The sequence below is a fragment of the Harmonia axyridis genome, chromosome 6 (genome assembly GCF_914767665.1).
Source record: "Harmonia axyridis chromosome 6, icHarAxyr1.1, whole genome shotgun sequence".
In the NCBI taxonomy this organism is placed as follows: Eukaryota; Metazoa; Arthropoda; class Insecta; order Coleoptera; family Coccinellidae; genus Harmonia; species Harmonia axyridis.
The window spans coordinates 31,655,316-31,682,101 of NC_059506.1; the positions used below are offsets into that span (position 1 = coordinate 31,655,316).

General features: G+C 37.3%; 1 protein-coding gene across 6 annotated transcripts in view; it reads left to right on the plus strand.

The window, feature by feature from the left end:
- LOC123682287 (slowpoke-binding protein) overlaps positions 1-26,786 on the plus strand; it is a 44,096-nt gene continuing 17,310 nt past the window's right edge. For 5 of the 6 annotated variants that reach the window (XM_045620839.1, XM_045620838.1, XM_045620835.1 and 2 more), the window contains exon 1: positions 23,211-23,573. In XM_045620839.1, the coding sequence (XP_045476795.1) occupies positions 23,215-23,573 (359 nt within the window). In that variant the 5' untranslated portion in view covers positions 23,211-23,214. Of the gene's footprint in view, positions 305-374; positions 446-23,210; positions 23,574-26,786 lie in introns of those variants that run through there. The other variant, XM_045620840.1, reaches the window with a different exon arrangement.

Consider the following 26,786-nt stretch of genomic DNA (forward strand, 5'->3'; position numbering starts at 1 on the left):
AAGCAACCACACTACACCAAAACTCCAAGCGTGACGGCAGTTTGTTGCGTGTCCTCCTCTTTTCATATCAGTTCCGGCTCGTATCCAACTGGGCAACTATTTGTTTAATGCGGCCCTTTACCAGCTAATTTTTCATCGAGTCAGGCAAACGGGAAATTGGCCGTCACCGACGCGTCCGTAGGTTTATGGCCGCTTTGACGCGAAAAAAAATAGTTTCCGTTGATATTTCGGCAAGATTCGAACATGAAAAGTGAAAATGAAAGTCCAACCAAAACAGACCGTGCACACGGATTCGAATTCGTGGGTGAGTTAGGATTTTTTTTTGGGTATTTTTGGATTGGGGTTTTTGATTTTTGTTTTCGTTTTTGTTTCAGCTTTTTGGAGGATGTGTGGTTTTTGGATTGGTGATTATTGGGTTGGCGCTTCTTCTGATCCGGAAGTGTAGGTGAGTGGAGAATTTGCGTGAATGGAATAGCAGTGGCGGATCATAGGATTGGGGGAATATATTAAAAAAAAATGAGAGAAGTATTAACGTTAAATCTAGAGCTTTTGAGTCATTGATGCGTCATTGGAGACCGCGAAAATGTATAATGGTGTATGAGGTTTCCAAAGGTGCAATGAGCGGTCAAAACTCCAGACTTCACGTCTATATTCTTGAAAATGTTTTCTCTGAAATATTATGTTTTTTTTGCTTTGTTTTGTGCTTCCTTTTCTTCCGCGGTTTTTTTTTTCGAAATTCGAGGCTTTATTGTAGGAAACTGTTATACATTTATGATTCAAAGTATTGTCCATCGCTGGCCTCTACTTCCTCCCATCTTTCGGGCAGCGTACGAATCCCGCGTTGAAAAAACTGGTCATCTTTTGTAGCGATCTACGAATCGATCCAATTTTTTACTTCTTCTTAAGACTGGAAGTGCAGGTCAGCCAGGCCGTGTGCCATTGATCGAAACAAGTGATAGTCCGAGGGAGCAACGTCTGGAGAATTAGGCGGATAGGCTAGGATATCTCATTTAACGTTTCCAAGTATGTCTTGACCACTTCCGCAACATGGAGTCGAGTATTGTCTTGCTGTAAAAATCACTTTATTTTGTCTCTCGTTGTATCGCGGCCCTTTGTGTTCCAATGCTCGTCTCAAACGCATTAATTGCGTTCGAAAACAATCGCCTGTGATTGTTCCAGTCGGTTTCAACGACTTATAATACACTAGGCCGAGCTGGTCCCACCAAATACTGAGCATGACCTTGGAACCGTGAATATTCGTTTTGGCCGTCGATGTGGAAGCATGGTCGGGATATCCCCATGGTTTTCTGCGCTTGGGGTTATCGTAATTAACCCATTTTCGTCTCAAGTCACAATGAGATACAGAATTCCATTCCGTCTTGGCCATGCAAGCAGCTGTTCACAGGCATAACCTACTAAACACAAACATCATTTCTATATTGGAAAACACTATACCTATAATAGGTATATACAAAATCTCAACCCAATCGTACTTATAATCATATATTTGGGTTTTTGTTTTCCAATATTCTTCTTGAACTTTCTATTATTTGGATAAAGTATAATCGTGGGTCTATAAATGGAAGAAATTCAACATTTAACTGATAAATATTTTCGGAACTATTTGAACGGTTTTACTGATATTCACTATTCAGCATTGACAGGCAGCTGATAAAAATGCATTATTTTTGAACCTAATATTAAAATCAACTGTAACAGTGGCGTGCGTAACTATACTGGTATTTCAATAGTTTTTCAAAACGGAAATCCTTGATATACCGATTAGTATATAACACTGAAGTACCTCCTCTCCTACAATAAATTATTCAGAAAAAAACAGGGTATCTATGAAGAAAACAGCAGTATTTTTATGAAGGTGGAGAAAAGTAGTTTTCTCATTTGCTGGTAGGTTTTAAACTTAAGAACTGCTGGAGAGATTTTTATGATATTTGTGGCATTCCGAATGGTAGATAAAATAACTATCAAAACGTTGGATAATCCACGAAAAAAAAAGGAAAACCATAAAGAGGCTACGCCGTTTGCTGGAAATTCTGATAATTCCAGGAACCAAGGCCAACTTTTTCAACCTAATGAAACCTTAACAACCGATGTCATTTTGCAGAATATAGATTGACTTCAGTTTGACAGACATTATGTTCTAACAGAAAAGTTGTTCTGAGTTGGAAAGAAGGTAAAATCATTATTTCGATAAAATATTCTTGGATTATGCGAAATTCAGAAGTCACATGTGTTAGAATTCAATATTATATAGCTCTATTTGTTAAAAAATGGGAGTCTATCGGGATTAGTTTTTTTTAATATCTCTGAGAGCCAAAAAACAGGTGGGTCTCTTCACCTAACGAGCCGCCAGTGTTCAATAGTCTAAATTCAGGTGTGGTTTAACTGAGTAATAGAGGAACTTCTATAGGGAATATTACAACTGAATGACATAATAAACCAACATGGGATTGGATGATTAAATAACACCTACATGAACAGACGTATGCAACGTTTATAGCACAGTCAAGGACTAATTTCAGGTTATAATTAAATTGAGTGAGAATGCTCAGCAAATTAATGCATTTGTCACGTTCACTAGGAGAAAGATTTCATATGTTAATTTTTTTAACAAGTACACGTGCGTGGTATATAATTTTCACTGATAAAACTTGTGGAATACATTTCAATTCATAGGATTTTTCATTAGATATGATACATTTCAAAATTGTTATAAAGACAACTCTGTGTGTTATTTTTTGACATTTCTTATGTCATTTGTGTTGAAGAGATCATGTCATTTAATTGATGAAAATATACACGTTTCAACAAAGTTAGGAAATTGTTGAATGATGAAAATGATTATAGGTTTATATTTTATACCAAATGTTACACTATTTTCGTTTCACTTGAGATTCGGCTTCGTTATAACCTTAATTTTAGAAAATGCCCCATATAAAAACATACCAGAGTCGTATCGTTCCAATAACTCAGAAGTTTCATAACTTTCCCTTTTTTTTCCTCTTATATCTCTTCCCTTCCAATTTCGTGAGATTTAGCACCCCTTCATTGCTTACTGTGTTGTTTTGTGCCTCTTCCTACGTAATAATCTTTTGTTTCGTTCAAGATACATAATTTCATATTTCAGGTTGTTCTTCTTTCAACAATTTTCATGTAAATATTACGCTAACAAACTCCCTAATCAAGAACTCATAAATTGTCAACCTTCAATTTCGTAAATTCAATTTCCATGTTCTATAGACGATCCTTCATCGAATAAGCTTTCGAACTATCGTAATCGACTAAAGTTAGATATTGCTCTCATAATCGAGCCGAAGCTTCAAAGCTCTTGTATTAGTACTTCAATTTCGCCCAAATCTTCATCGTATCCATCCAATCAGTCAGGCCGTGCTATATTGAATGAGCAATCAAAATGGGATATCCATGTGATGAATAATCAGGTTATACTTGATGTAAACGTGTTAATCACGACAATTAGCTCAACTAACCTGCAATCAGCGAGCTCTCTGTCATCTCCGATTCTAATATTTGCAATTTGTAACAACCCTCAACGTTTACCAAAAGATACGTTCATTCTCATGGTGTTTTCAGAGTTGACGTTTTGTGTGGAATCTGAACGTAGATTGGAATTTCGGATCTATGCATTCTCTCATTGCTAAAAACCAAGAAATCAAATTCAAGAAATTCTTTTGAGTATAAATCATGAAATTTGTGGTGACAAAAAGCAATTAGATATAATGTCTGTGTCCAGCCGGAATTGTCGTCACAATACTTAATATAAATGTACCAGCATTAATGTAACAATGGTCTTTCGTGGTAACGGGTGTTTTTTTCAAGGTATATAACTTTAAGTTGGCATAACTGTTCAAGATGGCGACCGATTTAACAGCTGTCAAGTGATTTGTTCTCAGTTTGGTTTGGCAATTCATCATGAATAGACTCACGCCTGAACAACTCTTGCAAATAGTGCAATTTCATTTCGAAAATAATGGTTCTGTGCGGAATACGTATTTTGTTAAGCGATGAAGCGCACTTCTGGTTGAATGGCTACGTCAACAAACAAAACTGCCGCATTTGGAGTGAAGCTAATCCTCAAGTGTATGTCGAAACACCGTTACATCCAGAAAAACTGACTGTTTGGTGCGCTTTATGGGCTGGTGGAATCATTGGTCCGTACTTCTTCAAAAACGATGATGGCCAGAACCTTACAGTCAATGGTGATCGGTATAGAGCCATGATTACTGACTGTTTCATTCCTGAATTCCCAACATGTCACACAGCTCGTGCCACAATCGATTCATTGACAGACACGTCTGGTGACCGCCTTATTTCACGTTTTGGACCTGTGAATTGGCCTCCAAAATCTTGTGATTCAACAACGCTAGACTACTTTTTGTTGGGCTATGTAAAGTCATTGGTCTATGCGGATAAGCCACAAACCCTTGACCATTTGGAAGACAACATTCGCCGTGTTATTGCCGATATACGGCCACAAATGTTGGAAAAAGTCATCGAAAATTGGACGTCCAGATTGGACTACATCCGAGCCAGCCGTGGTGGTCATATGCCAGAAATAATATTTAAAATGTAATGACACAAGATTATCTTACGGATAAATGAAATTAATGTCAATCGAATAATCCATCGTTGTTTTATTGCAGTTTAAAGTTCTATAGCTATAAAAAAACACCCTTTATTTACATCTTGTAATAATTTACAACAATCCTGAAATTTGGCATTGTCTAATATGCATTGAGTATTCTGTGCATCTTGGAATTACCCGAATTCTCAGGTAACATTGAAACAACAACATCCATAGAAAACTAATACTTTCACCAACTAAAAAAATTTCTATTTTCCTGTCAAATTTCACATGGATACAGAAAGTTTATCCAGTTGTCTAAAATATTGTGCTGGCTCTTTTAGTGGAATTCACAGTGTTTTTCATTCGAAATACCCAATTTCAAGGTTAGTCCTTCTTGTCTTAAACAAATGACCTTATTTTCGAATGCGATAGGAGAACGCTCATTATTCTTATTTTATTCATCGGATTTCCGCATACAAGTACAGTTTCAATTACAAAACAACAGCGAGTTGGTGTGTTGAATAATGTAGTAACGCTCTATGTATGATATTCGCAGATTATTCTGTACATGTAACAAATTGGCGAATGCGCGAAACTCACGATATGCAGTTTGTTCTTTTGGTTCTAAAATTAGATCCATTTCTCTCGTTTATATTGTGTCCTGAATAAATTGTAGGATATTTCAAGAGGAAAATGAACCCCAAGCGAGTAATCTCAAGAATAATATTTCTGAGAACTTGATGTTAGAGAATATAATATTTTAGCTACGTGATTTTTGACTGTTGCAATGGACACCATATATATTCGAAATATACCTACTGATGAGGTTTCATCATTAAACATCCCTGTTACGTTGTCAGAAAAACTAATCTATGCCAATGATATTGCTCTTGTGTTTCGTCATTCTGATTTCGGTGTTATTGAAAATACTTCAAATGAAGATTTAATATTTATGAAATTTTTTTTTCCTTGAGAGGCGTTTATGTCCTAATCCAAGCAAAACAGATCCAAATATCTTGGAGTTAAACTTGATTCTTCATTGAATTTCAAGGTCTACTTGGGAAATTTGCGTTTGAAATTGAAGACGAGGAATAATATCCTTCAAGAATTAGCTGGTTTTTCATGGGATGCTGATGGCAGCACTTTTCGTGAGGTAGCCTTTGTCTTGGTTTTTTCTGCTACTGAATACCTACTGTTAATAGTAAGTAAGTACTTATGTTCATAAAACATTTCTATGAAAATATTATCAGTGGAACCATTAGATCCACAACTTCACATTGGAAACTAGTACTATCACATATAAAGGGTGTTTTTTTTTGAGCTATAGAACTTTAAATTGCAATAAAACAACGATGGATTATTCGGTTGACATAAATTTTATTTATCCGCAAGATAATCTTGTGGCATTACATTTTAAATATGATTTCTGGCATATGACCGCCACGGCTGGCTCGGATGTAGTCCAATCTAGACGTCCAATTTTCGATGACTTTTTCCAACATTTGTGGCCGTATATCGGCAATAACACGGCGAATGTTGTCTTCCAAATGGTCAAGGGTTTGTGGCTTATCCGCATAGACCAATGACTTTACATAGCCCCACAGAAAGTAGTCTAGCGGTGTTAAATCACGAGATCTTAGAGGCCAATTCACAGGTCCAAAACGTGAAATTAGGCGGTCACCAAACGTGTCTTTCAATGAATCGATTGTGGCACGAGCTGTGTGACATGTTGTGCCGTATTGTTGGAACCACAGCTTCTGGACATCATGGTTGTTCAATTCAGGAATGAAAAAGTTAGTAATCATAGCTCTTTACCGATGATCATTGACTGTAACGATCTGGCCATCATCGTTTTTGAAGAATTACGGACCAATTATTCCACCAGCCCATAAAGCGCACCAAACAGTCAGTTTTTCTGGATGTAACGGTGTTTCGACATACACTTGAGGATTAGCTTCACTCCAAATGCGGCAGTTTTGTTTGTTGACGTAGCCATTCAACCAGAAGTGTGCTTCATCGCTAAACAAAATTCGCGCGATACGTATTCCGAACAGAATCATTATTTTCGAAATAAAATTGCACTATTTGCAAGCGTTGTTCAGGCGTGGGTCTATTTATGATGAATTACCAAACCAAACTGAGAATGAATCACTTGACAGCTGTTAAATCGGTCGCCATCTTGAACAGTTATGCCAACTTAAAGTTATATACCTCGAAAAAAACACCCGTTATTAGCTGTAGTGTTTGAAATTAACAATTTTCGTATTGCTCTTCCTCAAAAGAATATAAATACCATTAAACTCTGACACTGATAAAAGTTTCCGTCCATCAAGTTCCCAAGTAAGACTTTATCTCCAGAACTGTTCAGTTATATTCACTCCGTAAATAAGAAACGCAAAGAAAATTCAATTCTGAACTCAATTCCGCGTTCTTTTTGACATCTCCTTCTCTAATGACTTCATTATACATCTTTCCCTCGGTGCCCTGAAACTCCAACAACACGATTACAACATACAAACGCAGGCCAATCAGGACTAAATTGAACAGGAAATGTTTGTTTCCAACTTTCACCACTCCAGGACACAATCTGCATTGTCCCTATACGGCAAACCCTTCGGGCAAGAACTAAACTACACACAAACCTTGACCGACATTCTGCGATCTGCAAATGGGTCAAGAACTCCAGGAAGCTGGCCCTGGGGCTCAGCAGGAATATTGTTCAATTTACCCGGCGACCCAATCCTGAATTTTCCCGAGGGTTCGAGGCAGTTTTCCTGTCTGCCAGACTTACCCTTTTCTTCGGCTTTTCCGATAACGCGTTTTTCATCGTTCAGGAGGATCTGAGGGAAAATTTAACCCGGGAAATGGGCTGCATTCGAGTTTTCCTCGGGAAGTTCGAGCTGCAGTTATTCTTGAGTAGGTAATTACTATTATAACTTGGAAAGAACTGTGGTTAGAATCTACCAATATCCTTTTTTTTTTAATTTTAGGAATAGCTATTTTAGTTGATTCGAGTATTCTATGAGATGGGAGGAAATAATTATTATATACCTTTGTTTAAAGTCTAAAATTTAATATATCGTTTCAATAACTCAAAAGTTTTATAACTTTCACCCGTTTTTATCCCCTTAGTATTATTACTTTCAATTTCGTAAGATTTGAGACCCCTTTATTATATAAGGTGTACAACTTTGCTTCCGCCGTTTTGCAATAGATGGCTGTAGAGCGGTAAGTGGTAGTCGAAATAAATAGATCGTAGATGTCATACAATAAGCTTAGGTATTTGTAAACATAACGCCATCGAAATATAAGTCGATTTGTGTCTGCATCATGAAGTTATTTTCGATTAAACATGTCAGCTTACGATCCAAATTCTCGTTATTTGCGGGAGGTTTTAATTTTCTGCTTTAATATGAAGAAATCTGCGACTAAGGCTCATCGAATGTTCTCAAATATCTATAGTGAAAGAACGTGCCGAGAGTGGATTCAACGCTTCAAGAACGGTGATTTTGACGTGAAAGACCAACATGGTAGTGGAAGAGAGAAGGTTTTCGAAGATGCAAAATTGAAGGCATTACCTGATCAAGACTTGTGTCAAACGCAAAAAGAATTGGCAGGATCATTGGGAGTGATGCATCAAGCAATTTCAAAACGTCTGAAATTCATGGAAATGATTCAGAAACAAGGAAATTGGGTGCTGTACGAGTTGAAGCCGAGATATGTTGAACGTCATTTGTTTACTTGTGAACAGCTGCTTGCAAGGCAAAGATGGAAGGGATTTCTGCATTGCATTGTAACTGGAGACGAAAATGGGTTCATTACGATAATACCAAGACCAGAAAATCAAGGGATATCCCGGCCATGCTTCCACCTAGACGGCAAAACCGAATATTCCTGGTTATGTCCATTATTTGGTTGGACCAGCTCGGCGTAGTGTATTATGAGTTGTTGAAACCGACTTAAGCAATCACAGGCGATCGTTATCGAACGCAAATAATGCGTTTGAGCCGAGCATTGAAAGACAAACGGCCGAAATACAACGAGAGACATAACAAAGTGATTTTACAGCATGACAATGCTCGACTACATGTTGCTAAAATAGACAAGACTTACTAGGAAACGTTGAAATGGGAATCCCTACCCCACCCGCCGTATTCTCCAGACGTTGTTCCCTCGGACTATCACTTGTTTCCCAGTTTTCTACAATAAAGCCTCGAGTTTCGGTGGAAACAAAGTTGTACGCCTATGCATATTGTATTGTTTTTTGCCTCGTTGGAGATAATTCAATATTTCTGCGAATCCCATAAAAATATGACCATAACCAATTCCCAAATCAAGAACTTAAAAATTATCAACCTTCGATTTCTTCCATTCAATATCTGTGTTTTGCGGACGATGAACAATCATCGAATGAGCTTTCGAACTATAGTAAGTTACACATCGGTTTCCTAATTGAAACGAAGCTTTAAAGCTCTTTTATTAATACTTTAATTTCGCTCAAATTTTCGTTGTTCCTATCCATCTAATCAGTCAGGCTTTGCTATATTGTATGAGCCATCAAAATGTGATATCCACGTGATGAACAACCAGGTTAAATTTGGTGTGAACGTGTTAATCACGACAATAAACTCAGCTAACCTGGAATTAGCTAGCTCTTTGTCATCTCCAGGACAAAAACTGCAGGAAGCAGACCCAAGGGCTCAGCAGGAATATTGTCCAATTTACTCGTCGGCTACATCCTGAATTTTCCCCAGCTTTTCCGACAGTTTTTCTTTCCGCTCGACCAACTCTTTTCTTCGGCTCCTCTGATAATGCGTTTTTTCGTCATTCAGGCGGATCTGGGGAAGAATTCAGCCTGGGAAATGGGCTATATTCGAGTTTTCCTCGGGAGGTCGACGGTGCAGTTATTCCCGAGTATGAAGCGTTAGCGAGTTTTCCACCGAGCTCGTGAATGTAGAAGAAAGGGAAAACGATGAATTCCAATGGCTTTCGAATGTGTGGAAGTAAGAATTATGATGGATGAAATGGTCTGGGGTATTCACATTGCGCGGAAAATGATCATAAGCGAGCATTTGGCAAGAAAGGTTTTTGGGTCATTATTTCTGTTGATATCTTCTGGAATCGGTCGAGGAGAGAGATAATTCAGCATTTGTTTGTTTTATGGTTGTTGACTTCTAAGATATTACGTGTAAGCAATTTTTTTCAGTAGTAATATCCCTAGGACATTGATGACAGACGAGATGATTTTATGACAATCAAAAGCTGAGGACTGTTACCAAGGTACGAGCTTGAGAAATTTGTTGTAAAATTATAAGACATTTGTGAATGCCCGAATTTTTCGACAAAAAATTTATGACTTTATTAAAATTCAACTAAACGCTAGATTCGTTGCTGTTCTTTACTATAGATGAAAAGAGGCTGTCACGGACAAAAAAGTCAGTAAAGTTCACAAAATAATTTTGAATGAACGTAAAGTGAAGTTGATCGAGATAGGAGACGTTGTAAAGATATCATCTGAACGTGTCCATCATATGATATGGGCAAATAAGCGAGGTAAGCGGCTATATCTCATCAGGATCCACTCATCGTAGAGACTTGCGGTGAAAATTTTTACCACCAAAGTGTACAAGAAAACACACTGGAAAATGTTTTGAAGTTCATACCTCTACCGCTAGGGGGCGTAATAGCTACCGTCGAGTAGAAAAATGAATTTTACTCGAAAATGTTTCATATGAAGTTGAAGAAGAAATATCATCACTGTAATCCTTGGAAAATTCGATATCTTTTTGAATTGCCACTTTCGATTTTACGACATCAAATGAGGGTAGCTGAAACGGAGAAATCTGACTGATTGAAATGCCTCTAACTTCAGTTTGGCTCAACATTTTTGAGCAAATTAGATCTCGTCTGAAAGGTGCTGTTTCATCAAGTCAATGCGCCGTGTCACAAATAAATGAAAACAATGCAAAATTGGGCTTCGAATTGCTTCTGCATCCACCGTATTCGCCAGATCTGGACCCCAGCGACTTATTCCTGTTCTCAGACCTCAAAAGAATGCTCGTTGGAAAGATATTTGGTGCCAATGAAGAAGTAATCGCCAAAACTGAGGCCTATTTTAATGCGAAAGACAAATCGAAAATGTTGTAAGATCGCTATAATCGCTGTATCGCCCTCGAAGGTAACTATGTTGAATAATAAAATGGAATTTTTCCAAAAAAATGTGTTTTAATATGGTAGACCGGGGACTTTTCAATTGGCCTGTTATGTCCATGATAATTATAGTTTGACATAGTTTTTTTGGAAGAACATCGGATTTATTTATATCATGGACCGTGATAGCGACTTAGAAGTACTTACTCTTCCAGAAATAAGGAAGGTGGCAAAAAAGATTGATTGTCAGAAAATGTCGAATGTTTTATTCGCATTGAGAATAATCACTTTGCTGCCTTGGCAGGAAAAGTAATACACTGCTGATTGATATGTGTCTGCAAAATCAATATTTGCTGTCAATCGGAGAAAAAATTATTTTTTCAAAGTGAATTTTCACAATTTGAAAACGTTGTTCTGGCGTTGAACGATTCTTTAGGGATTGCCAAACCTTACTGAAACGAAATGTCAACACAGTTTGACAATCTCGACTTTCCAACCATAGACAACTACCATTGAAACTTTTCATGCATGTGAAAAAAACACTCTCGTTAGATTGTCGCCTGGGAAAGTATCGCTTTTACTACTAGACACACAAAGTAACATTTCCATAAAGCCACCATTTATCTGAGCAGTTTCTGGTCGTAAAATTCTTATCACTCGAAAAGTATTCTTAATCGGTCGCATGTATCACCTCATTTTCTTCAGCGCTTACAACCGAAATTTCTGCATACAATATTCGCACCCCGATAAAATTTAATAGCCACAATATCAACCGACGCACGACCCTTTGATCTCACATTCACTCTGGGTTTTTTTCGTGAAATCGTCGCATAAATTAGGATCGCGCGTTTTTTTAATCTGGAAGGTTGGCACTATGTATTTTCCAATGGAATTTCCATAAATTTTCCATCCCTTAGTGCCCCCCCTCCCCTCTACACCTGAAGCTCGCGATCCTGTTTGTTCGTCGATTTGGACGTTCATTCAACAATTCGACCTTCGGAAAGAATGAAATATCTGTTTATCACGTGATCCTGTAAGAGGTTTTGATTGGCGATGCGCATGGCATCCCTCGTATGTCGTGTCTTGCTGGTGACATGCACTAATTTTTTTTTTTCGTCATAGGGGAGCTTCTTTGTGGTGGGCGAAATATCGACTGATACGTCACTGTCGACACTGATGGAAAATATTGTTTTCTCTAATTCTGTGGTTATTCCGTTCATTCTTCCACATTTTGTAGAACAAAATCGTGCGAGAATATATCAGAAACGCACAGTTTTCATGGTTATATTTTATTATTCTGTGTTGGTACTCCGAACTTTCCGCCACGTCTTTAACTGTCAATTCATCAATTTGCCTTAAAGAAATCAGTTCTGCCAACCAACATTTTTCAATACAAAAATCACTAAATGATATTTAGGGAAATATTTCATTAATTTCAATGAAAATGCAATGAATTAGAGAAAATAATGTATAATACTCGTACAGAAGGCTCATTCTACCACTCGTTCATTCCAAAACTCGCCACTTCGTGGCTCGTTTTTGAATTTTGAACTCGTGGAAGAATATCAATGCCTTCTGCACTTGTATTATAAATAACTATTATGGGTCAGAATATTACTGTCTCTCTTAGGAATTCATCAAGATAAGTAGCTTGACATTTTAACCAACTACTTGACTTGAAAATCAAGCTCGTGAAAAATGACATACTTGAGCTTGACTTGACTTGATTTTAGATATTTATTGCTTGACTTGATCAAGCTACTTGATATTACTTGAGCTTGATATACATGCGTAGCAAGGCATATATTTCAGCAATCTCGTGGGCGATTAGACTGAATAAGGGGATTCTTCGAGCGCCGAGAGACTGAAGCATTCGCCAGTGTGACTTTATTAGTAGTTTTCTCACATTTCTATGAAATATATTAGTAGATTTTGGTAAATTCAGAAATATCCTTACAAATCTTTCTCAGCAGTTAAATGAGGATTTTTACTAGAACATTTGCTTATTTACATAGCCATCGAGTGAAAAATGTGCTTCGTCGCTGAAGAATATTAGATGGGAAAAATCGTCATCCAAACGTTGTTGTTCAAGCACCCAATCGCCAAATGTTCTACGTATTCCAAGTATTTCTTAAGTTCTTGAACTTTAAAAGCATGTAGATGCAAAATACGCCTCAGCGTGCAGTAAGAGAGGCTCAAATGTTGTGCGCGCCAAGGATTGGATAAATTTGGATCTTCTTCAACACTTTCACTCACGGCAGCAATATTTTCTGTCGAACGTGTTTTTTTATGATATAAGTAACAGATCCAGTCTCTTCGAATTTTTCCACCGTCTTACCAACTGTATTCGCATAATCTACCCGTAATGCACAAAACTACAGAATCATTATTTTCGTAGTAATTTTTACAAGTTCCACACGTTCAGCATTTAATGAACCATCAATATTGTCAAATGTCTAACATTCAACTTTACATATAACGCTTCAGATGACAGTTCTGTTCGACATGTCATTGAAAGATGGCTGTGAAATCCGAGGCGAATGGAAAATTTGCGTTTAATGAAAGTAGCGTTTGTGCATGCTAAAAGCCCACCCTTTTTCTGGAAAATCTGAATTCAAGTGCACCCAAACTGAATAACTATACGAAATTTCATCAAAATCGGTTGAGAATTGTAGAAGTTATGAACACGCACACCGACAGACAGACACAATACCAAATTTACTCGGGTTGGACTAATATGAATGAATTATGAAAACATCTATCTTCGCTAGACTCAGAAACAATTCCAGTATTCCCTCAAAATTAATTCACGTTGAATGTTGTGTGATTCGTCGACTGTCCACAGCTCAATAAGAGGCTGTAAGAGCTGACACTCAAAATTTAATTTACCTCGCGCTGAAAAGTAGGTACACAGCGGAATGGATTCATCAACAGCTCTATTGAATCAGTTCAATTCCAAACATTTTCTCGTTTGGAAAATAGCAGGAAGTATGCTGCAGTTGGTTCTTCAGTGTAAACTGAAGGGATAGCAATTAGAATTCAGCCTCATCCAATTTAACTTTGGAGTTTGGAAGCGTAGAGAGTTAGTTCTGCCTGCAGCTAGTCTCATGAAAAATGCGAAAACGTTAGTTAGGCTTCAACATTGCCGTACAAATGTGACTGCAATCATGAAAGCCTGAAAATTTAATACTTAGTTGCGTGTTTCACTTTTATATCACGAAATATCCTTACTTTCATGAAAAAGAACAATGCAAATCTCATTTGGTAGTGTACTATTTTAGTAGAATATCGTATACTCGTAAGGTGTAGTAAAAATAAAACCATTATTATTGAATGAAAAACAATTCTTTAATTACCTAAGGAAACGCTGTTTTGTTCGATAACTTGTTGCCATTTTGAAGGTAATACCTTTATGCCTCTCTCATAGAAGCCTTAGTCCTTATTGGAAATAAATTGAGACAGTCGATTTTCACAAGCCTATGCTCAAGCGAATTTTTCACCTATAAAATTGTTCGCCATGGACAGACACAGACGGAAATCACTTTGTGCCAGGTCCATACTATAAGATGGATGCTTAAGAACCTCACAACCAAGCTCCCGGAGCTTTTGGCTAGTCACTATCGATATGTGTGTGGCCTGGTGTTGTCCTGATGGAACACAATTCCTCTCCTATTGGCCAAAGCTGGACTGTTCTGGGCGATTGCTTCCTTCAGATGGTCCATTTGTTGACAGTACAGTTCCGAGTTAACAGTCGTGCCATAGGAGAGCAGCTCATAGTAGATAATTCCCTGCTAATCCCTCCAAACACACAGCAAAACCTTCCTGGAGGTCAATCCTAGCTTGACCACCGTTTTCGCTGGCTCACCGCGTTTCGACCACGACCGTTTTCACTTGACGTTGTCGTAAGTAATCCACTTTTCATCACCAATTGCTTCAAAAATGAGTCGATTTTGTTGCAATTCAGCAGCGATTCGCAGATGGAAATTCGGTCCATGAGGTTTTTTGGCGTTAACTCGTGTGGTACCCATATATCGAGCTTCTTCTTGAGACCAGCCTTATGCAAATGGTTCCAAACGGTGTTTTGTACAATCATTAGCTCTTGGGCAATCGAAACAGTGCTTAAATGAGGACGGACTCGACAATGTCCATGATTTTATCTTTGACATCAAAATTACCGGAACACAATCGACAAAACCAAAATTCCGTGTGATTGGCTGTCACTGCATAAAAAAAAACAAAAAAACAAGTTGCAGAATGGGCTTCTATTTCAACACGAATGAGAAATTCGACTTTTTTCAATATTCGAACTTTTACTTACTGATTGGAGTAAACAAAATTGTAGGATATGTTTCCATTGTATACTCCCACGGTAACAAATTTAGATCGCCATCCACTCTTGCAAAAAAAAGTTCTTGAACAGTTGCGAAATATTTCGCAATATTCAAGAAAGTATATAAAATACCGTTGCAAAATGAACACTGCTTTGAATAGTAAAAAAATATCACAGCCTAAGACAAAAACTAATTATTAAAGACTTAAAATTAACGTTTTTTACATTTTCAGCCGCCTGGCTTGCATTTTCGCCTTTATCGAAGAAAACTGTAAAATAATATAGTGTATTTTCTTTCTGCTAGTGTCCTTTTTTGACGTGCGCTCAAACTTAACTGAGTCAACTAATCACAAAATTGTCGGAAAAGATTTTGTAGTACGCCAACTAGTGGAACGCGATCGGACACAAGACACAATGCGAGAAACACATAAATGAAAGCTTCTATTGGAAGAATAATGTTTTTACTACACCTATTATTACTTATGAGAGAAATTATACAGAGAGATTTTTTTGAGTTTAATCAGTCAAAAATCTCGAAAAGGAAACATTATTCGTTAATCACAAATGTGCACTGACTTAGATAAAACAATTAAACAATTTCTAAAAGATGTTGAAGCGTGTTTCTTTTCGTGATCACATGACATAACCTACTGAAAACAAATGACATAAGAAACTTCAAAATATAAAAACAGTGTTGCCATTTTAAATTGTATTAGTCTTATTGGGAAAACCCTTCATAACAACAGACCTCAGTTTAAATCAAGGAAGGCTGTACATTCCAGAATTTAAACTGTGAAAATTTTAATTGAAGACGAAATTTTACCCAAGGTTAAGTCAAAGGTTCATCATTGAAAAAAATTAACCAAAAACCATCACTCATCTCCAACCTCCCAGAAGACGAAGCAAATTAAACCGAGATGATGAATATGTTTACTTACCCTTCAACATTTTAAAATAATCGCCTTCGTATTCTTCTTCACTACCTTGGGAACTTACTTAGGAAAACAATTTCCAAATCCTCTCCGCCTACATAGATGTGGTTCAATGAATAATTCCCAACGTAAAACATTTCCATAATGGCAGTTGTTGGCGCTTTCTACGCAAAGTTTCACGGTTAACGGTCCAGAAGGATGGATACATCGGCATTGAATTCTGACGAGGACGCATCCTCAGGGTGAAATTTCGTGATTAGGGTAGGCGCATTTCCTTCGGTTCGGAAAGTCCCGAACTTTTCTTTTGTTCGGGCAGATATACGAGCCTGTAGATTTGCTATAGTTTGTTCGGACATGGGGTCGTGGAAGGAGATCGATAGAAGAGAGAGAACCAAATTTAGGTCCTCAGAAACATCAAGGAATTTTGAGAAATTTGCTAGCCCTTTGAATTTTGAGCCGGGAAAAGTCTCAAATGATTAGGTTGGACTTATTAAAGTGTTCCAAGCGAATCCGGGTCTAATTTAGTTATACTGGGTTATCCATGTCGTGATCTGGATTTCACAACCCTGTTTTAATGTCATATGTCAAGCAGAACTGTCGTCCGAAACGTCATATTACCAACCTTTAAACGATACGTCTCAAAATTTGATAGCAGTCTGACCATTAGTTCGTGAGATATTGCGTTGTGAGTATAGCTTCTTTTGTTATTTGAAAAAAAAGGAAAATAAAGAATTTGTTGAAGCAAAATCTTGACTTGATGAAGAGTTTCTGGGTCTTCACCAGGAAAATCAACCATCATTGATTGGTATGCTGAGTTTAAACGTGGTGAAATGAGTACCGAAGATGGCGAACGCAGTGGAAGCCCAAAAGAGGCTGTCACCGACGAAAAAATCAAAAAAGTTTACAAAATAATTTTGAATGACCGTAAAGTGGAGTTGATCGAGATAGCAGACATTGTGAAGATATCATCTGAACGTGTACATCATATCATTCACGAATATTTGTACATGAGAAAGCTGTGTGCAAAATGGATGCCGCGCGAGCTCACAATCGATCAAAAGCATCAACGTGTTGATGATTTTGAACAGTGTTTGAAGCTTTTTAAGTGAAATAAACCTGAATTTTTGCGTCACAATGTGACAATGAGTCCACTCGACAGTTAGCTGAGTTGACTGCACACGATAAACCGAATCCAAAGCGAGAAAAAACATAACAGTCAGCTGGCAAGGTTATGACAACAGTATTCTGAGATGTACAAGGTATGATATTCATTCATTACCACCAAAAGGGCCAGTCCATCAACAGCGTTTATTATATAGCGTTATTGGATCGTTCGAAGGATTAAATCGTCAAAATACATCCTTCATTTGAAAAAAAAGTTGCTGTTTCATCAAGACAATGCGCCGTTTCACAAATCAATGAAAACAATGGCAAAATTGCATGAATTGGGCTTCGGATTGGTTCTGCATCCAACGTATTCGCCAGATCTGGCCTCAAAAGAATGCTCGTTGGAAAGAAATTTAGCGCCAATGAAGAAGTGATCGCCGAAACTGAGGCCCATTTTGAAGCGAACGACAAATCGTACTAGAAAAATGGTATCGAACAGTTGGAAGATCGCTATTATCGCTGTATCGCCCTCGAAGGAACTATGTTGAATAATAAAATCGAATTTCGCCAAAAAAATGTTTTTTACTATGGTAGACTGGGGACTTTTCAATTGGCCTATATTCTAAATGAAAGTCTGCTTTATTAAGATTCAATTTCGGAACCACACAATGGATAATCCTTTATCTGTCTTATTGAGTAACGAGGTACACTTCATGAATCTGGATACAGAATGTTGCAGGTCTTACAGCCCAATAAAACATATTATTAGATCATTGATGGGCATCATAAGCGTATCAGTTTATTGAAACGAACGTTTTACCTCAACTTTAAATCCTTCTGTCAAATTCCTCTCAAGTATTCATTAATTTTATTAAGAATAAAGTCGAAAAATTGATATCAAGGAACCCAGCGAATAACTTTCAAACAATAATGAATCTTATTTATAACCTAGTTATTGAATCAACTATTATTGACATAATTCATTTTTTTGGGCTCAATTGTAGTTCATTTTAAAATCCACCACAGAATTTAAACCAAAATCATAGAGTTAATCGGTGGATATAAGTTTTATACAGAGTGCTATGGAATTAATTAACTTCACATCGAAAATGTTAATATCGCGATGCGAGTGTTCGGAACATTTTTGATTGATGAATAACAGAACAAATGTTTAATCATCTCATAAAACGCTTTGAGGCGTATACGGTAATAATCAACTCCACGAGTGGAAAGTTATAATTTCCCCTATGAAATTCCAATCGGCGATATAACGAAATTTCGTATTCCCGATATTCCCAGAGGTTGCGCGAACTTTGCTCGCATAATCCATTTAACTTTACCATACCTCATCATGGAATTTTCAGGCTGACATTGAAGTTGAGTCACGTGATATGAGAAGCCCCTACGCTCGTTAACGTGAAAAGAATAACTTATTGCTATTATACACAGTAAATATTGATGAATAGGGGATATGGGAGGAACAAATTGGTCGACGTTTCTTTGTTATTATCTTTTTCTTTCTCACTACCTCGAAGAAAATCCGAGTTTTCAATCAATTTTAGATATACGTAAAATACTTTCACCCTTGAAAACTAGAAGAATTTTTTCAAGGACTAACAACAATAAAATTCGAAATTATTTTCAGGAGAATTCAAAACGCACTTTCAAGCCGCGCGGTGAATCATATAATTAGGAGTACCACAGGGGCCAGTCTTAGGGCCAATAATATCGATAGAGAAACAAATTGAGCAATTGGAAGCTTTCTATGAAGAAGCTTCGACACCATAAACATTGAAAGTTATCACGAGATTCATCGAGATTATTTCCTTGACAGCAGACAAGTACAAAATGAGAGAAGACTGGAAACGAAAACGCATATGAAATAATAAGTGAAAGTACTCTTGAAGGATTCGAATTTTCTCTCCTCGATAAAAAAATGGTTTCCAAGAAGAATCATACAATTTAAAATAATTAGCAGGCCAATTGAGAAGTCTACCATAGTAAAACACATTTTTTTGGAAAATTCGATTCTATTATTCAACATAGTTAACTTCGAGGATGATACAGCAATTATAGCGATCTTCCAACTTTTCGATACCATTTGTGTAGTACGATTTGTCTTTCGCTTCAAAATAGACCTCAGTTTCGGGGATTACAACTTTATTGACGCTAAATTTTTTTCCAGCGAGCATTCTTTTGAGGTCTGAGAACAGGAAAAAGTCGCTGGCGGTCAGATATGGCGAATACGGCGGATGAAGAAGCAATTCGAAGCCCAGTTCATGCAATTTTGCCATCGTTTTCATTGATTTGTGACACGGCGCATTGTCTTGATGATACAGCACCTGTTTTTTTCTTCAAATGGGGCTGTTTTTGAACGAATTCATCCTTTAATCGATCCAATAACGCTATATTATATATAATCGCTGTTAATGGTCTGGCCTTTTGGAGGTAATCAATGAATCTTATACCTTTCGTATCCCAGAACATAAATGCCATAACCTTGCCAGCTAACTGTTTTCTCGCTTTGGATTCGGTTCATCGTGTGCAGTCCACTCAGCTGACTGTCGATTGGACTCCGGAGTGAAATGATGGAGCCATGTTTCATGTATTGTCACATATCGACGCAAAATTCAGGTTTGTTGCACTTAAATAGCTTCAAACACTGCTCAAAATCATTAACACGTTGTTGCTTTTGATCGATTGTGAGCTCGCGCGGCACCAATTTTGCAAACAGCTTTCCCATGTAGAAATATTCGTGAATTATATGGTGTACGCATTCAGATGATCTTCACAATGCCTGCTATCTGGATCAACTTAACTTTACGGTCATTCAAAATTATTTTGTGATCTTTTTTGATGTTTTCACCGGTGACAGCCTCTTTTGGGCGTCCACTGCATTCGCCGTCTTCGGTGCTCATTTCACCTCGTTTAAACTTAGCATACCAAACAATGATAGTTGATTTTCCTGGTGCAGACCCCGGAAACTCTTCATCAAGCCAAGATTTTGCTTCAACTATATTTTTCCCCCTAAAATCAATATTTTATCAGCTCACGGAATTCTTTTTTTCCATCTTTTTTCAAATAAAAAAAGTTACTACACTCACAACGCAATATCTCACAAACTAATGGTCGGACTGCGGTCAAATTTTGACACGTATCGTTTGAAGGTTGGTACTAACTAAAAATCATATGAATTTAATACTAGCACCACCATCTGTGCATCAGACCGGGAACTTTTCAATTGGCCTAATATAATGGCAGCACTGTCTATTATTCAATTGTATTTGTGCGTAAAATTTATTCACTGTTTATTGTTCATCCTTGAAAATTTTAAAGTTTTTTTTTAAAGGACTAAAGACGATGAAATTCTCAATGATATTCAGAAGAATTTTAACGCACTTTCAAACCACCCGGTGAAACATATAATTAGAAGTACCACAGGGACCAGTTCTGGGGCCAATAATATACTATTCTCACTAAGTTTCGCATGAACAACTAAAAAATTAGAGATATTTTGGCAAAATGATAGCCAACTCTTCCAAGAGAACGTGCAGACAGAATAATCTAAGATTTCCGTTGAAAATATACCCCAAGTGATCGTAAACTGGTTGTATCTTATTTATGGGGCAAGCATGCCCCATCTGAGTTACCCCTTGAGAAATCGAAACTGAAAATGTGTAATCAACTGGATTCCTTCACTGCAGAGATTCGTGTCTAATCGAAGTTTTACTCTCTTCCCTTCCTATATTTCGCCCCACCGAGAGTAATGAGTCAAGGTTCAACTGAAAGAAATTGATATTGTTGCTTCCAGGATTTCAATCACTGCGATTGATTTTCACGTTCTTCCTCCGGGATTGGAACATGATTATTTGGTAATCGATATCCTGTATTTACAGGGTAAGATTTTATATAGGTTTCGTTGTAGAATACAATAGAATTCAGACAGATAGGAGATTTGAAATTTCGAATTTTTCAAGGCACCGCCAGTGGCATGCCAATTCTTTTTTCATCGGTAGCTTCAAGCTTGAAGAACAACCGACCTTAAAATTGTTTTGAGTGATCTCAAACTGAAGATGCGTGAGGTAGGAGTGGATATAACCGAACAAACTAAAATTAAATCAATCCAATCTACGAAGATTCCTGTGAAAAAACTCTCAGAAATTGCGTATCACATACAAATATAATTTTTCTTTGCATTTGTTAATTGATTGTAATAACAACTATTGAAATAATTAATATTGATATGGTTTGTTTTGCACCACTAGGCAATGAATATGAAATATGTATATAAGTATGTATTTTATATCGTTGTATATTTATTAAGCAGAATATATGTTCAGTCCACCACAAAATAAATACAATTCATGTTATGTTTATTATATTTTCACATTATTTCTATGCAGTATTTATCTTCAATTAACTTGATTTACGTTTTTTATTGGCATCATTGCTAGCCTAGCACACATAATCCTCACATATGTATAGCTAGAGATGCTTCGTGTTGATGTCAAACATTTTGAGGTAAAGACAGAAAATTATTGAGTGACATTCTTGGAATTCTTACAAAATTCGTAAGAACCAAGAAGAAAATCAGAACAATGAAATTGATCATCATTTTCACTTCAAATGATGCCAACTAACTTCGTAACAAGAAACAATATATTCATTCCATTTTACAGAAAAAAATTGGCTGGATTGACGAGTATACTGCAGTTTTTATGCCATGAATATATGTAGGTCGAACTGTCAGTTCCTATTTGCCATATTCCTACTGAAGCTCTGGTTCCTTTGTTCTTACCCTTCAATGTTGTCAAGTAAGCAGTATAAATGCTGTTCATAGCATTGATTGATTGACTGCTTTTATAGAGAACCAGCTCACCAGAAATTCCTGATAACTCGATGTGATAACATTTGATTTACGTTCTATTGAAACTTATATTGATTTTAAAACGGATTACGTTTCGAAGTGACCTAATAAAATTTAATAGGGACAAAATGGCGAATGCGCATTTTATGTTTTTTCCTATGGAACACTCTATGTCTTATTAATTTTATCAGATTATATGGCACAAATTAACCCAAGTTTGTTTTAGGCTTCATATGCTTAAAACTTACCGTTTTCGAGATATTTCGATTTCTCATAAATTGAAAGATCTTTGGAACAACCTGACTTGAAACCTGACTATGTTTCAGATCAGAACTCGATGTTCGAAAAACGTTTTTATTTGAGTGGTCTGTGACGATAATATAGGGGATATAACGATTTTTGGATGAAAATTTAATTTTTTCCCAAATTTCGAGTTCGAATTTCCTCAAAACTGTGAGGTCTATACGCAAAATTGGTGAGCGGTGCCAGAATTGACAATCCCTGATTAGCCGAAATTCGATCTCACCGGAAAAATTTTTCATCGAAAAATTTTCGTAAAATTTTCCATAGAAAATTGAAAAAAATTAAAAGTTCCTTCATGGGACTATTGTACCATTTCATTGATTGATTCGACTATGTAGATCACGAAAATATTTGCAGTTTGACGATTAGTACATACCTTTATCTAATCTAGTAACGAGACGTGAACCATTGGATGTTTTGTAATCAGCTTTATGTTTATTCAAAATGAATGGAGTATATTGTACCAAAAATTTGCATTCTAAATTAACAAAACCATTAGATAAATACGAATAAAAACAAGCTTTTTACATTTCATTTTCATTCTATTTTTAATCTCAACACTGTACACATAGAATATGACCTCAGAAAAACAATTCCAAAGCTTTTATAAACGAGAATAACTAACCAAATCGCAACCTCTCTTCGAAAAACATTACTAATGGATAGAGGCCAACAAAACAAACAAGTACATATTCACATGACCGTATATCAAGCTCTCCAATCTCGTTTGCAATCAAAAACGCTAAACCGCTTTTCCTAAACAGAAAAATGTAAAAGCACGCCGCTCTCACGGGATTCCACTAATCGATAATCCCTCTAACAGGGAATCCCCACAAAAGCAGAACTAATTACAATACAACGAATCACAGTAATTGCCCTAACAGGATGAAAAGAAAAAACCATACAACGCGCATCAGTTCATATGTTGTTCTTCAAGAAGAAGCACTCCGTGCGACCTCTAAGTGCGCCAATGTTCAACTTGTACCAATCGGTCAACAAGAAGGAGCAGGATGAGAAGGAATCCAACGTGATCGGCCACGACCGTTGGTACCAGGAGAGAACGTCGAGGTCCAGCCTGAGGAAGAAGAAGAGACCACCGAGGAGAGCACAGAGCGCTGCCGAATTTCCGTCGCAGACGTTGAACGCTGCGAATAGGAGGGCTGCGTTCAGGACTAGGAGTCAGAGTTCTGAGAATAAGGAGGCTGAGAGTGCGGTAGCTCCTTCGACGAAATCTACGCCTACTTTGACGGATTCTTTCGCGAAATTGTTGTTTGTCAAGAGGTATGTTCTGTATGTTGAGTAGAATAGGCTAGATGCCAGATTTTTAAATCTCCTTAAATGTAGAAATACGTCTACTGTTTCCAATAATACCTCATTTTGGCAATAAATTCATATTTTTAAGCTGGTATTGTTTTAATCTAACGCAAAAATGCTAATAGGTGTCATGGAGTCTACTTATGACGTAATAGCTATTTTGTGTAAGCAAAATCTTGATTTGATGAAGAGTTTCCGGGGTTTGCACCAGGAAAATCAACCATCATTGACTGGTATGCTAAGTTTAAACGTGGTGAAATGAGCACCGAAGACAGCGAATGCAGAGGACGCCCAAAAGAGGCTGTCACCGACAAAAAAATAAAAAATGTTCACTAAATAATTTTGAATGACCGTAGAGTGAAGTTGATCGCGATAGCAGACATTGTGAAGATATCATCTGAACGTGTACATCATATCATTCACGAATATTTGTACATGAGAAAGCTGTGTGCAAAATGGGTGCCGCGCGAGCTCACAATTGATCAAAGGCAACAACGTGTTAATGATTCTGAGCAGTGCTTGAAACTGTTTTAGTGCAATGAACCCGAATGAATGAAACATGACTCCATCATTTCACTCCGGAGTTCAATCGGCAGTCAGCTGAGTGGACTGCACACGATGAACCAAATCCAAAGCGAGGAAATACAAAACAGTCAGCTGGCAAGATTATGGCATCAATATTCTGAGATGCGCAAGGTATAATATTTATTGATTACCTCCAAAAGGGTCAGACCATTAGCAGTGATTATTAAATAGCGTTTTTGGATCGTTTGAAGGATGAAATCGTTAAAAAACTGCCCCATTTGAAGAAAAAAAGGTGCTGTTTCATCAAGACAATGCGCCATCTCACAAATCAATGAAACAATGGCAAAATTGCATGAATTGGGCTTCGAATTGCTTCTGCATCCACCGTATTCGCCAGCTCTGGTCCCAAGCGACTTTTTCCTGATCTCAGACTTCAAAAGAATGCTTGCTGGAAAGAAATTGAGCGTCAATGAAGAAGTGATCGTCGAAACTCAGGCCTATTTTGAAGCGACAGACAAATCGTTCCAAAAATGGTATCGAAAAGTTGGAAGATCGCTATAATCTCTGTATCGCCCTCGAAGGCGACTATGCTGAATAATAAAATCGAATTTTGCCAAAAAAATGTGTTTTACTATGGTAGACCGGGGACTTTTCAATTGGCCTGTGACAAACATTCAAATATAATCAACAGAAGAGTAGAAACATCACTTGGTTACCAGCAATAGAGCTACCAAAAACGAAACCTCTCAGAAATAGAGCTCTCCGAAGAAGAGAGTATCAGCATCAAGAGAGAACCGTCATTCATATCAGAGAAATCCAGCGTCTAGTTAGAATCCATGACCTGAAAACCTTTGAAGATGCTCACTGGTTATACCACAGCTGAAACTTGACTTTTCCATTTTTGACGTTATTGGCTCGGTTATTGGTAATACGAGTAAACTATTCAGAGTTCACAGTGATCTCAGAATTCTACTATTAAGTTGAAGCATCTACATACTGCGTTGCGCCTGCCAGCGTTCAATAAGGTGCCTGCTATGTCGTTTGTTTGTAATCTTGAGTTGAGTTATGCGGTACTGATGATCCCTAATAAGGGTGAAACCGGTATATCGCTACTCTCCCTTGATGACATGCATTCTCCTTGGTTTACTTTCGATTATGGTTCCTATGAAATAGCGTGGAAATCTTCTGTTTGACAATGGTTATGTTGATGGCATTTTTGTTGATACAATAACCAGATAGATAATTAATATCGTATGATATTACACACTTGGAAATCGTAATTATTTTTCTTTTTGTATTACCTTCATTCATTACCAAGTGCAGGTTTTTATATTATTTATTATCTACATTCTTCTGGAATCTTTTGAACCATTTCGACCACAATTATCTCATCTTCAGCATCTAAAGGTACCAGAAAAACAGCAGCAACAACCGCCAACACCAGAAAACAAAACGTACGCATAACAACGTTGCACGCTTGCCAACTTGCGAACAATTTCAATTAACCACATCTGAGGGAAATTAATTCTATCAGCGTAATGGAAAATGTGATTCAGCCACTTGGTGTAATTAGGTTAATGGAGGGGTGATGGACTCGGAGCTTTTTCACGTCAATTGAGGGCGGCACATTGCTTATTGGGCACAAAATAACGAGATCTCATCGGCGCTTATGACGTAAAGGAAAGCGAGAGAAGTGGCCAGATGGGGACGTCCCGGTTTCTTCATCCTCTTGTTTTAGACCCCGACCTTTGTTTCCGGAGGTGCTTCCGCTTCATATTCCGAGATTGATCGACGATTCACACCCTCGTATCTTGGAAGACGGGAGATCAGGGTACACATCGGTGGGAAGGAGGGGAACTGGATAAGTGTTTTGGTTCGTTATTCGAGTTTGGAAAGCTTTGGAATTGTTCTAGAGGAAGAATGGTTTTAAACATTATTTCTGTTCTTGAGAGAGCTCTACGTTTTCTTGATATCAGGAGGAGAGAAGTTCGTGCAGATCATTCAGAGTTTGTTAGGTGGCTTTAAGGTGATCTTCGTTGTTGGATTCTAGACCTGGTGGTGGATTGAAAATCTCATTGAAAGGGTTTTACAGGGTTTATTTATTGTTTTGAAAACAAAAATGCAAAGTTGTCTTTATTCTTCTTCAATAGTTGTAGTGAATTGAGATGAAATTAATTTATACATAATACTCCACTCGGTAAGAACCCTTAAAAATTCGATTTCATTCGTCAACACCTTGGTCAGCTTCTCCAACTTTTTAATTCCTTTTCTGTAGAAAAATTCATCGTTGCTTTCGAAAAAAACTTCAAATTCGTCAATGACTTTCTCATTAGCCTCAACTAATGTCTTGCCTTGGAGCTCCTCTTAACCGTTGTTGTCGATGGAGCAGATTCTGAATAACAGTTATTAAGCCACCATTTTGCTTAAACAGTATTTTTCCCCATCAAAAAACCGTGTTATATCAATACACCAAACTATTTTTCATGCACAGAGATCTTTGAAATATTGCCACTTGCACCTAATCTACTGTTACCTTGAGCTTCAATTGTAACAGCGAATATTTTTGGAAAGAAAGGTATTTAGAAGAAAAAATAAACTATAACTAGTTGTCATACATCCGACGTTCGTCCAGAAGTGCTGTCATACTAACAGAAG